At 42.6% G+C, this 14,107-nt stretch overlaps 1 protein-coding gene across 1 annotated transcript; it reads right to left on the reverse strand.

Annotated features, from left to right (window-relative positions):
- Positions 1 to 3,451: 3,451 nt before the first annotated feature.
- SLC31A1 (solute carrier family 31 member 1) lies at positions 3,452 to 13,784 on the reverse strand (the record flags this gene model as incomplete). Its single annotated transcript, XM_080708342.1, has 4 exons — positions 3,452 to 3,653; positions 5,179 to 5,347; positions 12,230 to 12,302; positions 13,653 to 13,784. The coding sequence occupies 4 exons, from the start codon at positions 13,782 to 13,784 to the stop codon at positions 3,452 to 3,454; spliced, it is 576 nt and encodes a 191-aa protein (XP_080564468.1).
- Positions 13,785 to 14,107: the final 323 nt, after the last annotated feature.

The following is a 14,107-nucleotide window of genomic DNA, read 5'->3' on the forward strand; positions in this document are numbered from 1 at the left end:
ATGCAGGTTCGAAGCCAGCCTCAGCTACTTAGTGAGGCTCTCAGCAACTTAGTGAGACCCTGTTTCCAAATAAAATATAAAACAGGTCTGGGAGTATAGCCCAGAGGTAGAAAGACTGGGTTCCATCCCCAGTACCACCAAAACAAAAACAAAAACAAAACAAAAACAACAACAACAACAACAACAACAACAACAAAAAAATGACCGGGTCATGACATCTAAAAGACCATGACATCCTCAAAAATGTGGGTAATGACCAGCCTCTGTACAGACTGTGAAGAGACCAGCTTCTGATAATCACTCTTGGTAGAAATGACATGCACCAAATCAAAATAAAATCAAAATATTTATTTGTTCTTTTGCACATGACACTGTTAAAACATTCCTACTACAGCAATACTGCTCTATAGGAGCTTACAATCTAAAACAATCAACATGAATTGTAGACCCAGTGATTAAGGCATTATAACAAATGCGGATTTGTATCTTTAGATGTATCTTCTGACGAAATAGCTGGAGGGGGCAGGATCAAAATTAAATGACATGAATGTGTACCCCCTGCCTCACTCCCCAGCTTCTTAAAAGGAATTCCCTATGACTGTAACCCAAGCCCAGTACCCATATCTCAAAAGGGAATTCTGGGCAACTCTACCATAGCAGTATTGAGGAAACTGTAATTTATAATCTGGTGGACAGTGAAGATTTTTTTTTTTGTGGGCAATGAGTCTTAAGTGTTCCTCCATCACAGCCTGGAGGCAGCACCTAAGATTCTGTAACTGTGGGAAGGGTACTAGGTAGGCCTTTACCCAGCCTTACAGAAATTCTAGTGGGGCAATTGCTTCTTGAAGCATCCTTAAGGTCTCTAGCAGATTTATAAATACCAACTTTTGATTGGTATTTATAGCATAGCAATGCCCACTGCATCAGGAGGGCTACAGAGATTTAATAAACTAGACTAAATGGGATAAGACTAAAAGAAAGGGAAGGAAAGGGAGAGTGGCGTGAGAGGCCAAAGAAACAGGGATACAGTCTTCTAAGAGATATGAATGGAGAAGGGGGAAAAGAGAAGTTTAGATCTAAAAATAAGCCAAAGTGGCCAGGCATTAAATTCCAAATGGAGAGGGACACAGAAATGAAAATCAATGAAATCACTGTATTACCACAGTCCAAGAGTTAAAAGAAAGAAAAAAAAAGATGGAATTTAAGCTTTAACTTTTTCCTCTTCACTTGATTCATCCTTTGGCAACCTAGTCTAAGGAGCTCTAAAATTCAGTCTTTTCAGAAGATTATCTTTATCCAGAAGATATGTCCCCAGATGAGGTTCTCTAGGTGAATTTAAAGTTCATAGCACTTTGTGTTGACTGGCCTTGATTTTTCTTACCTCCCTGATAAGGTCCTGGTTCTGGAAGGTATTTCATAGCAGCTCATGCTGAGATTCCTAGAGAGCACCAGGGTCACTGCTGGGCTTTGATTCCTACTTATTCTTCATGGGTTTATTATTCCTTGGCTTCCGAGACAACAACAGGCTATTTCCACCTTACTGTTGGGCTCTGTCAGTACCTATCATTCTGCTCACACTGTCAGCACTACAAGCGATGAAGTAAGAGAAAAGTAGAGAACTCTGAATACTGGTTCTTGGATTTCAACCTCCATCCAGTAGGCTCATAAACCTCTCTTGGTTCAGAGCCACAGACGTACACATTCCTCGTTCTCCAATATTTAACTGGCACGCACAGAGAAAGTACAAACTTCAAAACCTCAACACAGGCCAGAAGGATAGCTGTGCTTTGTCTCTTCTGCCCTGAGGCACAACAGGATCTAGCACCAAGGAGGGCAGGATTCAAAACACCAGTAAGGGAAGAATCATTTTAAAGAGGTAGTTTGGGAACAAGACTGCAGTATAGACTAAGACTGAACAGAATAAAAATCCAATGTAAGTCTTCATTTGAAGAGGATTGGGCCACTTGTGATCCGATTAAGTCACCAAGAATAATACAGGTGGTCACGTAGAGATGAGCATCTGCCTAGTGTGGGCATGGATGTTGGAAGCTGAGGAAAATGTGGCTATCGGCAGACTATACCCTAAGTCTCACCAAAGACAAAGCTGTTCATCTGGCTGACGACCTGCTTACTTAAACTGCAGATCAAAGGTCTCTCTCAGCCTTTAAACTACTTCCAAGAAAGACAGATCTTTAAATGTAAGGACAAGTGACATCATACATGCTGATAAAAGGACTTTGGCTTTAATCCTTCACACATGTGCATGTGGGTACGTACACATACACACAGTCTGAGCTGAATATATATGTCTGTGGAATGATTAAGAACTGACTAGTAAGTAGCATTTACTACATGAGGTATGCCCAGATATACCACCTGCCATCCAACAATTCAAATCCTCATGCTCAATACCAGCTAGCCTCCCTAGCCCAAGGTGATACTTCCTTCGTGTAAAGCAAAGATTCTGCAAGTGTGTTCCTCCAGACCAACAGCAGGAACATCACCTAGGAACTTAGCCATTTTTAGGCTCTGGGTTGAGGCCAACGACTAATGTTTTAACAAGCCCTCCAGTTGATTCTGATGCATGCTAAGCTTGGAAATCACTGGTTTGAATGCAGACACATGAAAAGAGTAATGGGGAAAACTAATTCAAACACTTGCTTCATTCCGCTGGGAAAAACCAAAGTACCAAGTCAAAGTAAAATGGCAATGGTTTTATTTAAAAATATCTATTTCTATTTTATCCAATTGATTGTCTTTTTTTATTGGCAAGCTCATTCTAATAAAAATGTTAAGTGGAAACACAAGTTGATAAGTTAGCAATCCAAGAATACACATTCTGCAAGCTCTAGGCCTGTATTTAGTCTCAAACCACCCTTCTGCATGCTATGAAGCTTTCAGTGCAACACATCACACCTAGAAAAAGGTACAATGTATTTCCCACTCACTGTCCAAAGACTGAAACAGAGTAGTAGGTTTAGTTGGGTAAGATTTCTTTCAGCTGCCATCAGTCCTGGCTGAAGTTAATCCCTTTCCATTTCTGACCCAGAAAAACAACATACCTAATTCACATATTGTCTGTTAAAGAAAACCCAGAAGTTTAAAAAGGAAGTGGATGATCAAAGCATCTACTGGATTAGATGAGGGTCTAGGATGAGGGAGGAGAAGACATTTTATATGTGGCCTCTCCTCAAGAAAAATGGGAATCTCAGCTTATTAGGAAAAATAGTTCAGGAGGTTACCACTTTACCTTGCAGACTGTAAACTAAACCTCTATTCAGCAGGGGTGTGTGTATGTGTTGTGGTGTGTGTGTGTGTGTGTGTGTGTGTGTGTGTGTGTGTGTGTGTAGAGACAGGAGCAAGAAGGGATGGATGACTGGAGTAGGAATCACATCTTCCAGTCTTGAACTGTTTCCCACTGCAATTGATAAGGCCACGTCATAGTCTGGTGTTAATGGCAATGCTCTGTGATGTCCACTACCACTGCCTTCTTCCAGCTAAAGAGGAAGTATCCCGTTCCAGCCCCTGCGGCTACTGCGATGCAGAGGTACCCATTGTAGGTCATGAAGATGAGCATGAGAAAGTAGCTGACGACCACCTGGATGATATGCAGCACTGTTTGCAGGAGGTGAGGGAAGCTGAGCATCTGCTGCCTGGAGAGTGAAGAGGGACACAGCAATCAGACCTGGTGGAGCTCTGCGGACCAAGAGAGACGGAGCAATCGTGGCCATGCTCAGCCTCCACTGGACTGCTTCACAGCCACCCTGGCAGCTCCTGTGCACTTGTGTGTGTGCTTATGGTTTATTGGTCCCTGAAGTGAAACACTAGGGTGGTCAGGTTTGTAAGCACTAGCCAGATATGATTACCTGTCAGTAGGAGGCACTCTTTCTGGAAGGAGGGTAAAAGGAGAAGTAATCTTGACTTTTCTCCCCCTCACTGAGTTGCTGAGGCTGGCCACAAACCGACAATGCTCCTGTCTCAGCCTCCCAAATACGGGGATTACAGACCTGTGCTACCATGCCCAGCTACTTTATTTCTTTTTTTATTCTTTGGTGCTGGGGATTGAATTTAGAGCCATGTGCATGCTGAGCACATGATATACCTACATTGCATCCCCAATTAATTGTTTTTCTTTGTTATTTTCAGACAGGCTTCCACTATTTTCCCCAGGCTGGTCTCAATCCTTAAAGGGAAGCCCTGAACATTTCTACACTTATTTGCCTGCGTATTTTGAGGACTGTCACCTTTGCAAAGCTTACATTCTACAAAAACGGAATTAGAATTGAAAGTTGGGTGGTGTAGCAGAATTACTTAATTAGGGATCAGGAGACCTGAAAAATCATACTCTGTGTCACCTTAGATAAATCACAATCTTTTGGGGATTCAATAAACTCACTAGTGCAATACAAGTAAATAATATTGTCTGCTTGAAAGCAGGATGTTGGTCTATAGGATTCCATAAGGTCCAATCTTATTTTAAGACCTACATTTCTATTAAGTTTGTCATTTCAAAAAGCATTTGCCAATCTATGGAAAAAACCAATAGTCATCCAAATTCTTTCTTTCTTTCTTTCTTTCTTTCTTTCTTTCTTTCTTTCTTTCTTTCTTTCTTTTTTGGTGGTACTGGGGTTCCTGGAGGCCCTTCTACCTCTGGGCTACACTCCCAAACCTATTTTTATATTTTTTATTTGGAAACAGGGTCTCCTAAGCCAGCACGCGCGGCTGGCTTCGAACCTGCGCGATCCTCCTGTCTCTGTCTCCCAAGCGCAGGGATTACAAGCGTGCGCCACCACGCCTGGCTCAAATACTTTCTTTTAACTTAAACTCTTATAAACAAAATAAAGATAGAGTTGGCTAGGTATAACTTTTTATAGGAAGAAATTGTAATCTGCAATTGTTTTATATAATGACTGGAAATTCCTAACTTGTTCACTATTATTTACTTACCTTCTGCCAAGTGACCAATACTTCCAATGCAGAACAAACATACGTGTTTGTGGAAGGGTTCCTATTATTCCTGCTTTGGCCGGCCACAACCCTAAACCTCTAGAGGCAGTTTTGACAGAGGTCATGTAGAATCACTAACTTAGGAAGAGGGCTGCTACGAATGAAATAGCTGCTTTGCTGCTTAACTGTGCAGCTCTAGAACTTCCATCTGGATCTGTTCAGTCCTCTTACCCAACAGTTTTGTGTGTCTCCATAAGGATGGTTCCATTTGGTCCTGGCACTGGCATGGAATTGTAGCGAATGCTGACTTGCGACTTGCGCAGCAGACCCTCTCGGGCGATCTTGAGTCCTTCATAGAACATCGCTAGCAGAAACACTGCTACAAAAGCGCCAGCCATTTCTAAATGGGGAAGGAGAAGATGGTGATGCTATCGAACGTGTGCAGAATCATTCGCAAGAACTCCAGAGACAGCATAGGAAAAGTACTGAATTCCTTTTTTTTTTTTTTTTTGGTGGTACTGGGGGTGGAACCCAGAGGCTTTCTACCTCCGGGCTATACTCCCAGGCTTTTTAAATATTTTATTTGGAAACAGGGTCTCACTAAGTTGCTGAGAGCCTCACTAAGTAGCTGAGGCTGGCTTCGAACCTGTGCGGCGATCCTCCTGTCTCAGCCTCCCAAGCGCGGGGATTACAAGCGTGCACCACCACACCTGGCCTTTTTTTTTTTTTTAATACATTGTATTGTTACCCCTTTTGCATACCCTGATAGGAAAAGAGTCAAGATGTTGTTAGTGAAAATAGTGAAAATCATTGCCTCAGAACAGATTTCCTTTGTGTGTGTGTGTGTGTGTGTGGTATTGGGGATTGAATGCAAGGCATTCTGCCTCTAAGCTACACCCTGTTTTAATTTTTTTCTTTTTTTTTTTTTTTGTGGGTCCAGGGATGGAACCCAGAGGCATTTGACCTTCAAGCTACACCCCTTGCCCATTTTTTTTTTTTTATTCTTTATTTTGAAACAAGGTCTCACTGAGTTGCAGAGGGCCTCACTAAGTAGCCGAGGCTGTCTGCAAACCCAGATCCTCCGGTCTCAGCCTCCCAAATGCTGGGATTGCAAATGTGTGCCACCACACCTGGCTTTATTTTAATTTTTGAAACAGGGTCTCAGTAAGTTGCTGACAGCCTCACTTAGTTGCTGAGGCTGGCCACAAACCCACAATACTCCTGTCTCAGCCTCCCAAATACTGGGATTACAGACCTGTGCTACCATGCCCAGCTACTTTATTTCTTTTTTTATTCCTTGGTGCTGGGGATTGAATTTAGAGCCGTGTGCATGCTGAGCACATGATATACCTAAGTTGCATCCCCAATTTATATTGTTTTTCTTTATAATTTTCAGGCTCCCATTATTTTCCCCAGGCTGGTCTCAAGCTCCTGGGTTTGAGTGATCCTCCCGCCTTGGTCTCCTAAATAGTCAGGATCACAGGTGCATACTACCATCCCTGTTTTTTCTCTTTCTTTCTTTTCTTCTTTATACTAATCAGTTATTTCACTTCATTTTTGAGATGGGGGGTCTCATTATGCTGCTCAGGCTAGTCTTGAATACTCGGGCTTAAGTGATCCCCCTGCCTCAGGCTTCTGAGTATCTGGGACTACAGGTGTGCACCACATCAGGCATAACTTTATGATTAAGATTAAAAAAAAAAATAGCTGGGTCAGGCGTGGTGGCGTACGCTTGTAATCCCAGCATTCAGGAGGCTGAGACCTGAGGATCGCGGTTCGCGGACAGCCTCAGCTACTTAGTGAGGCCCTCTGCAACTCAGAGAGACCCGGTTTCAAAATAAAGAATAAAACATAGGGCAGGGGCTGTAGCCCCTAGGTTTGAATGCCCCTGGGTTCCATCCCCAGACCCACAAAAAAGAAAAAAAGAAGAAGAAAAAAAAAAAAAAAGCTGGGCGAAGTGATGCATTCTTGTAATCCCAGTACTTGGGAGGCTGAAACAGGAGGATTGCAGGTTTGGGGACAGCCTCAGCAAGTAGTGAGACTTTCATCAACTGAATAAGACCCTATTTCAAAACAGAATAGGGCCGGGCATTCCGTGTGGAGGTGGAATGCCCCTGGGCTCAATCCCTAGTAGTCCCTTCCTCCAACACAAAGGAGCTGGAAATGTAGCTCAATGGTACTCCTGGGTTTGATTCCTAGTACCACCAAAAACCCCTCAAAAACAAACAACAAACATACAAAAACAAAACAACCAACCCCTCCACAATAAAAAAAAAATCATCTGAACAATCATTTTTGTTAAGCGCTTGACAGCATTAAAAATATACATAAAGAGTAGAAAACCAAAAAGGGGAATAACTTTTTTTTTCTTAGACAGAATCTTGTTATACTTCTCCCTGGTCTTGAACTCCTGGACTCAAGTGATCCATTTCAGCCCCTATTAACAACCTATTTTTAAACTGCTGACTACAATTCTTTTTCTTTTTTTTCTTTTTTTGTTTGGTACTGGGGACGGGACTCAGGACATTCAACCTCTGAACTAGTACATCTGAGACTTACTTTATTTTTATTCTTATTTTATTTTATTTATTCTTATTTTTATATTCTGTGGGTCTGAGAATGAACCCAGGGGCATTCGACCTCCGAGGTACACTCCCTACCCTATTTTTATTCTATATTTTGAAACCGGGTCTCACTGAGTTGCAAAGGGCCTCACTAAGTAGCTGAGGCTGTCCATGAACTGCGATCCTCTGGTCTCAGTCTCCCAAATGCTGGGATTACAAGTGTGCATCACCATGCCTGGCTTTATTATTTTTATTTATTTATTTATTTTTTGCAGGTCTGGGATGGAACCCTGGGGCATTCGACCTCCAAGCTACACCCCATGCCCTATTTTTTATTTTGAAACAGGGTCTCACTGAGTTGCAAAGGGCCTCACTAAGTAGCTGAGGCTGTCTGTGAACCGTGATCCTTTTGTCTCAGCCTCCTGAATGCTGGGATTACAATTACTTGTAATTGTAATTACAATTACAATTCGAACCTGTGCAATCCTCCTGTCTCAGCCTCCCAAGTACTCCCAATTACAAGTGTGCACTACCACGCCCAGCTCTGAAAAGTAATTTAGATACCAGATAAAAATCTTTTGGAATCTTTTGACTTCCGGGAAGATGGCGACCGAGTAAATGTGTGTGCCACCACCCCTGGCTTGAGACTTACTTTATTTTGAAACAGGTCTCACTAAGTTGTTGAGAATGAACCTGAACCTGTGATCCTCCTGTCTCAGCCCCCCAAGTACTGGGATTACAGGCATGTGCCACCACGCCTGGACTGACTATATTTCATGAACAAGCATTTCAATGCTAAGTCTTGTACACTGTGAAGTGTTGACCAAGATGCAGATGTATCACACAATGAAACACTACCTTCAACTAAATGCTCCCGTTTTTTTTCTAAAACAGATTGTGTAGACTCAAAGATACACCCAGTATTTAAAGCAGTTTAATTGACCTCTGAGTTTTTGCAATTTGAATTTAAAGCACATCAGTGTAACAGGATAGGCATAGAGAGATGGGTGATCTACTTCAAAACGAGGAGTGACTCTAAGAATGTGAAGGATGTGAACTATAGTTTGTTACACTAGAAACAGCAACATCCTAGGCAGCTCCAGGTCTAGGTCGTTGCACCCACGTTTGGGGCATAAGTATTTACTATCATTATATCTTCTTGGTATATTGTTCCTTTTAATAAAAGGAAGTGCCCTGATTTGTTTCTTCTGATGTGTTTTAGTTTAAAGTCTGTGTTGTTGGATATCAGGGTTGCTACCCCTGCTCTTTTTTGGTCTCCAATAGCATGGTATATATATTTCCATCCTTTCACTTTCAGTCTGTGAATGTCTTTGGCTAGTAGGTGAGTTTCTTGCAGACAGCATATATTTGGATTATGTTTTTTAATCCACATTGCCAGTCTATGTCTTTTGATTGGTGAGTTAAGTCCTTTGACATTAAGAGATATTATTGAAATATGATTTTTGTTTTCTGCCATTTTGTGTTCTGTCTATTCTTGGGTGGTTAGGTGTTTCTTCATTACTTAAATGACTCACTTATGAACTTCCTCTCTTCTCTGGTTCTGAAGTCTGCTTCTTTTTTCTTCTTTATGGCTTATTTCCTTAAGAATTTTCTCTAATGTTGGCTTTGAATTCATGAATATTTTAAGATTCTGTTTATCCTGAAATACTTTTGTTTCCCCATTGATTTTGAATAGTAGTTTTGCTGGATAGAGTAGTTTTGGTTGGAAGTTATTTTCTTCCAGGGTCTGAATCACGTTGTACCAGTCTCTCCTAGCATTCATGACCTGGGTTGTATAGTCTGGGGTGATCTTATAGTTTTGCCTCTATATGTCACCCATCCTTTTGTTCTCACTGCTTTCAAGATTCCTTCCTTGGCCTCTATGTTGGTCATTTTGGTTATTATGTGGCGTGGTGTGGTCCTTCTTTGGTCCTGTTTCAATGGTGTTCTGTATGCCTCCTGGACATGAAGATCCAAGTCTCTTTTCATGTTTGGAAAATTCTCTGAGATTATTTCTTTGAAGAGATTATGGATGCCCTAGGTCTGTATCTCTATCCCTTCTTCAATGCCTATTATCTGTAAGTTAGGGCGCTTCATATTATCCCATATTTGCTGGATGTTTAGGTTTTGTTGCTGTAAAGATTTCTGTATATCACTGACCGTGTTTTTGGTTTTGGATGTACTATCTTCTTTTTTTTTTGGTGGTACTGGGGTTCCTGGAAGCCCTACTACCTCTGGGCTACACTCCCAGACCTATTTTTCATATTTTTTTATCTGGAAACAGGGTCTCTTAAGCCAGCACGGCTGGCTTCGAACCTGCGCGAACCTCCTGTCTCCGCCTCCCAAGCGCGGGGATTACAAGTGTGTGCTGGCGGATGTACTATCTTCTAACAGTGATATTCTGTTTTCCATTTCATCTAATCTTCCAGAATTTCTTTCTATTGCTGTCTTCATTTCACTTATTGACTCTTTCATTTCATTCCAGACCTCTTTCTGATTCTTTCTTAGTGTTTCCAACTCATCTTTCATCTCCTCTAGACTTGTTTTAAATCCTTTCATCATATTGTACATCAAGATTCGGAACTCTCCTTGCATTTCTTGTAGGTCAGTATTCATGACTTCTGTCGTTTCTCCACTATTCCTGGTTCTCATATTTTCAAAGTTCTCAGGCCTGTTCTTCTGTTGTCTTCCCATTGATTGTGGGTATTGTGTTTAGTCCAGTCTTAGTAGTAGGGATCTAGAGTTAACAGGTAAGCAGTACTTTTTTGAGTGGTGAGGGTTGGGTGATGGTGCAGTAGCAGGGGTCAGAAGTCAGGAACTATGAACACCAAAATTTTGTTTCTCTGCTTCACAAAATGACAGTAAATAGTAGCCAATGCCAACGGTTGTTGAATGTGCTGTCGCGGACTTGGTGAACTCGCTGCCGCCACTGAAGGCAATATGGCGCCTCTGCCACACCCTCGGCTGTGAGGCTGGCGTATTTCTTTTCTGGTTTTGAGCTCTACTCTGAGTCCCTGGAGGGCATGCTGAGCCCGGCCCCTGGGAGCTTTAGACGCGACTTGCTCAGAAAAAACTGCTGAATTACACCTGGCTGTTCCGCAGCTGCTCACCTCAGTTCCCAGTCCACCTGTCCTCTCTGGAGCCTGGTGGCTGAATGAGTGGCGCCGTCCGGTAAATTCTCCGCTGCCACCAGTAGTATGGCACTGCTGCCGTGTCCAGGCCATGAGGCTGGCGTATCTCCTCTCTGGTTCTGAGCTCTGTTCTGAGTCTCCCTCCTCTCTGGAGCCCGGGGCTGCGAGGGAAGATGGCGTCGGCGACACGGCTCTGCTGCCGCTGGAATGCGGGCTTGGTTTCCTCTCTGGCATCTGGCTGTTCTTCTAACCTTCCTTTTCCCTGTCCCTTGTACTTACAGCTTTTATTTCTGTGCTGGTGGTGTTTTCTGGCTATGAAAAGCACTGATTTTTGTAGTAATAAAGATCGATTGTTAGCGGGATTCGTAAACGCCGCTTTACTCGGTCGCCATCTTCCCGGAAGTCAAAAGATTCCAAAAGATTTTTATCTGGTATCTAAATTACTTTTCAGAGCTGGGCGTGGTAGTGCACACTTGTAATTGGGAGTACTTGGGAGGCTGAGACAGGAGGATTGCACAGGTTCGAAACCAGCCTCAACCACTTAGTGAGGCTCTCGGCAACTTAGTGAGACCTTGTTTCCAAATAAAATGGAAAATAGGTCTGGGAGTATAGCCTGAAGGTAGAAAGCCTCTGGGTTCCATCCCTGGCACCACAAAAAATTTATTTAAATTATTTCTCTTTTCTTTTCTTTTTTATTTTTTTGCGGGTCAAGAAATAGAACCAAGGGGGCATTCTACCTCCTAGCTACAACCCCCTGCCCTATTTTTTATTCTTTATTTTGAAACCAGGTCTCACTGAGTTGCAGAGGGTATCACTAAGTAGCTGAGGCTGTCCACAAACTGTGATCCTTGGGTCTCAACCTCCTGAATTCTGAGATTACAAGCGAGCGCCACCATGCCTGGCTATTTAAATTATTTTTCAATGTTTCAAAAAACATATAAACTAATTAAGGAAGGTTTAAATTGGTGTGGTGGTACATGTCTGGTGGTTCCAATATTTGGAGGCTGAGGCAGGAGGATCACAGGTTTAAAGTCAGTCCCAGCAACTTAGTACAACACTGTTTCAAACCTAGTACAACACTGTTTCAAAACAAAATTAAAGCCAGGCATGGTGGCACACACCTTTAATCCCAGTACTTGGAAGGCTGAGACAGGAAGATCGCAGGTTTGAGAATAGCCTCAGCAAGTAGTAAGCCTCTCAGCAACCTAGCAAGATCCTGTTTCCAATTAGAAATAAAATAGGGGTTAGGCTATAGCTCAGAGGTAGAATGTTCCTAGGTTCAATCTCTAGTGCCAAAAAAGACTAGGGGTGTGGCTCAGAGGTAGAATACTACAATACCTCTGGGTTCAATCTCCAGTATCTCAAACACACACACACACACACACACACACACACACACACACACACACACACACACACAAAGGGAAGTTTACCAGAGTACCAAAACAAGTTAGGGAGTAGGAAGCATGATTATTTTGTCACATACGAATTCAGTAATTATGACAGAAAGAGGTGCTGGGTTTCCAAATTCTGTTACCGTTTCTCATGTGATTATCACCTCTAACTATCACATGATGACATACTCACCTCCAGCTGTATTGATCACCAAACCAGAAAACAACAGCTCCACATTCTTTATGTCAAAGTAGAAGGTCATAGGCTGCAGAAAATTAAAATAAGTCCATGAGAGGTGACTGAAGATCCTAAATGAGAATTTCAGCCCAAAAGGCTTAGAACATTTAAAAGTAATAGGTCTGAATAAGCAATTTTAAGAAAGGCATTCACGGACCTGTGAGGCTTTCTCCCTCACTTTAGAACTACTATCACAGCCACTGAATAGAAAGAGGACTTCCCTGCCCCACCAGCACCTCTTTCTTTCTTTCTTTCTTTCCTTCTTTCTTTCTTTCTTTCTTTCTTTCTTTCTTTCTTTCTTTCCTTCCTTCCTTCCTTCCTTCCTTTCTTCCTTCCTTCCTTCTTTCGATTGAGCCTAGGGGCATTATACCTCTGAGATACACCTCAGCCCTTTTTATTTTATTTATTTATTTATTTATTTATTTATTTATTTATTTATTTATTTATTGTGTTATTAGAGATTGAGCCCAGGTTCATTCTACTCCAAGCTATACCCCCAGTCATATTTTGTTTTTATTTTTTTTTTTGGTGGTACTGGGGTTCCTGGAAGCCCTTCTACCTCCAGGTTACACTCCTAGACCTATTTTATACATTTTTATTTTTGGAAACAGGGTCTCTTAAGCCAGCGTGGCTGGCTTCGAACCTGTGCAGTCCTCCTGTCTCTGCCTCCCAAGCATGGGGATTACAAGCGTGCGCCACCACGCCCGGCATATTTTGTTTTTATTTTGAAACGAGGTCTCACTAGGTTGCTTAGGGTCTCGCTTAGTTGCTGAGGCTGGTCTCAAACCTGCAATCCTTCTGTCTCACCCTCCCAAGTACTGGGATTAGAAGTGTGTGCTACCACACCTAGCTTGTCCTTTTCTCTTTTTGCACAAAGTATAAAGACCAGAACTTAATTTTTAAAAAGGGTGATTCCCCCCCCCCCCCCCCCCGCTTTGTGGTACTGAGAGCAGAACCCAGGAGCTTTCTACCTCTGAGCTATACCCCCAGTCTGTCTTGTTCTTTATTTGGAAATAGGGTCTGGCTAAGTTGCTGAAAGCCTAAGTTGCTGAGGCTGACTTTGAATCTGTGATCCTTCTGTCTCAGCCTCTCAAGGACTAGGATTACAGACATGCACCACCACACCCAGCTAGAAAAGGGTGAATTACTAAAGGATTAGAAGAGAAAGAAGCCCTAGAGATCTGGGTTCTGGTGTGACCCTATAACTGACCTGCCACACGGACTGAGGCAAATTTATTGACTTGTTTGGGGGATCTGCTTTCGCTTTTCCTCATGGGCAAACTGACCTGTAATAATAACCCCCCAGGACCGACGTGCCGTTCTTTCTCTAACCCGAGTGGGTGGGAGAGGCCCCGGGCCGCCTCTCCACGGCACTCACCATCATCATGTGGCTGGTCCCGCTGTTGTGGTCGTGGGAGTGTGAGGCTGAGGTGGTCGGGTGGTGGTGGGCAGGCGGCATGGTGCTGCTGTTGTTCATGTAGTCCATCTCCATGTGGTGAGAATCGTCCATCTTTTCCAGGAAAAGTGAGTCAGCAGAAGAGACTCTTAAGAGAAAGAATGATATATAGTTTAAGAGCAGAAGAATACTGTTTCTTGGTAAATACTCTGTCTATGTAGAATTTCATCCAGTGAATGAAGGCTGTTCTAGGCTCTTCAGCTAGAATGATTTTTCCTAATCTTCGGATGGAGATTTTTCATAATCATCAAATGTGGGTGATTAGGAATCATCTGTGGAGATGGTAGCAGAGTTGTACCTAGGGCTTCAGACACCCAACTCATCCTTATTCTGCAGAATTGTTTCTTTAAGGGAGATGTTCAATATATGCTCCCATT

Source organism: Muscardinus avellanarius (assembly GCF_963383645.1).
Source record: "Muscardinus avellanarius genome assembly, chromosome: 13".
Classification (NCBI taxonomy): Eukaryota; Metazoa; Chordata; class Mammalia; order Rodentia; family Gliridae; genus Muscardinus; species Muscardinus avellanarius.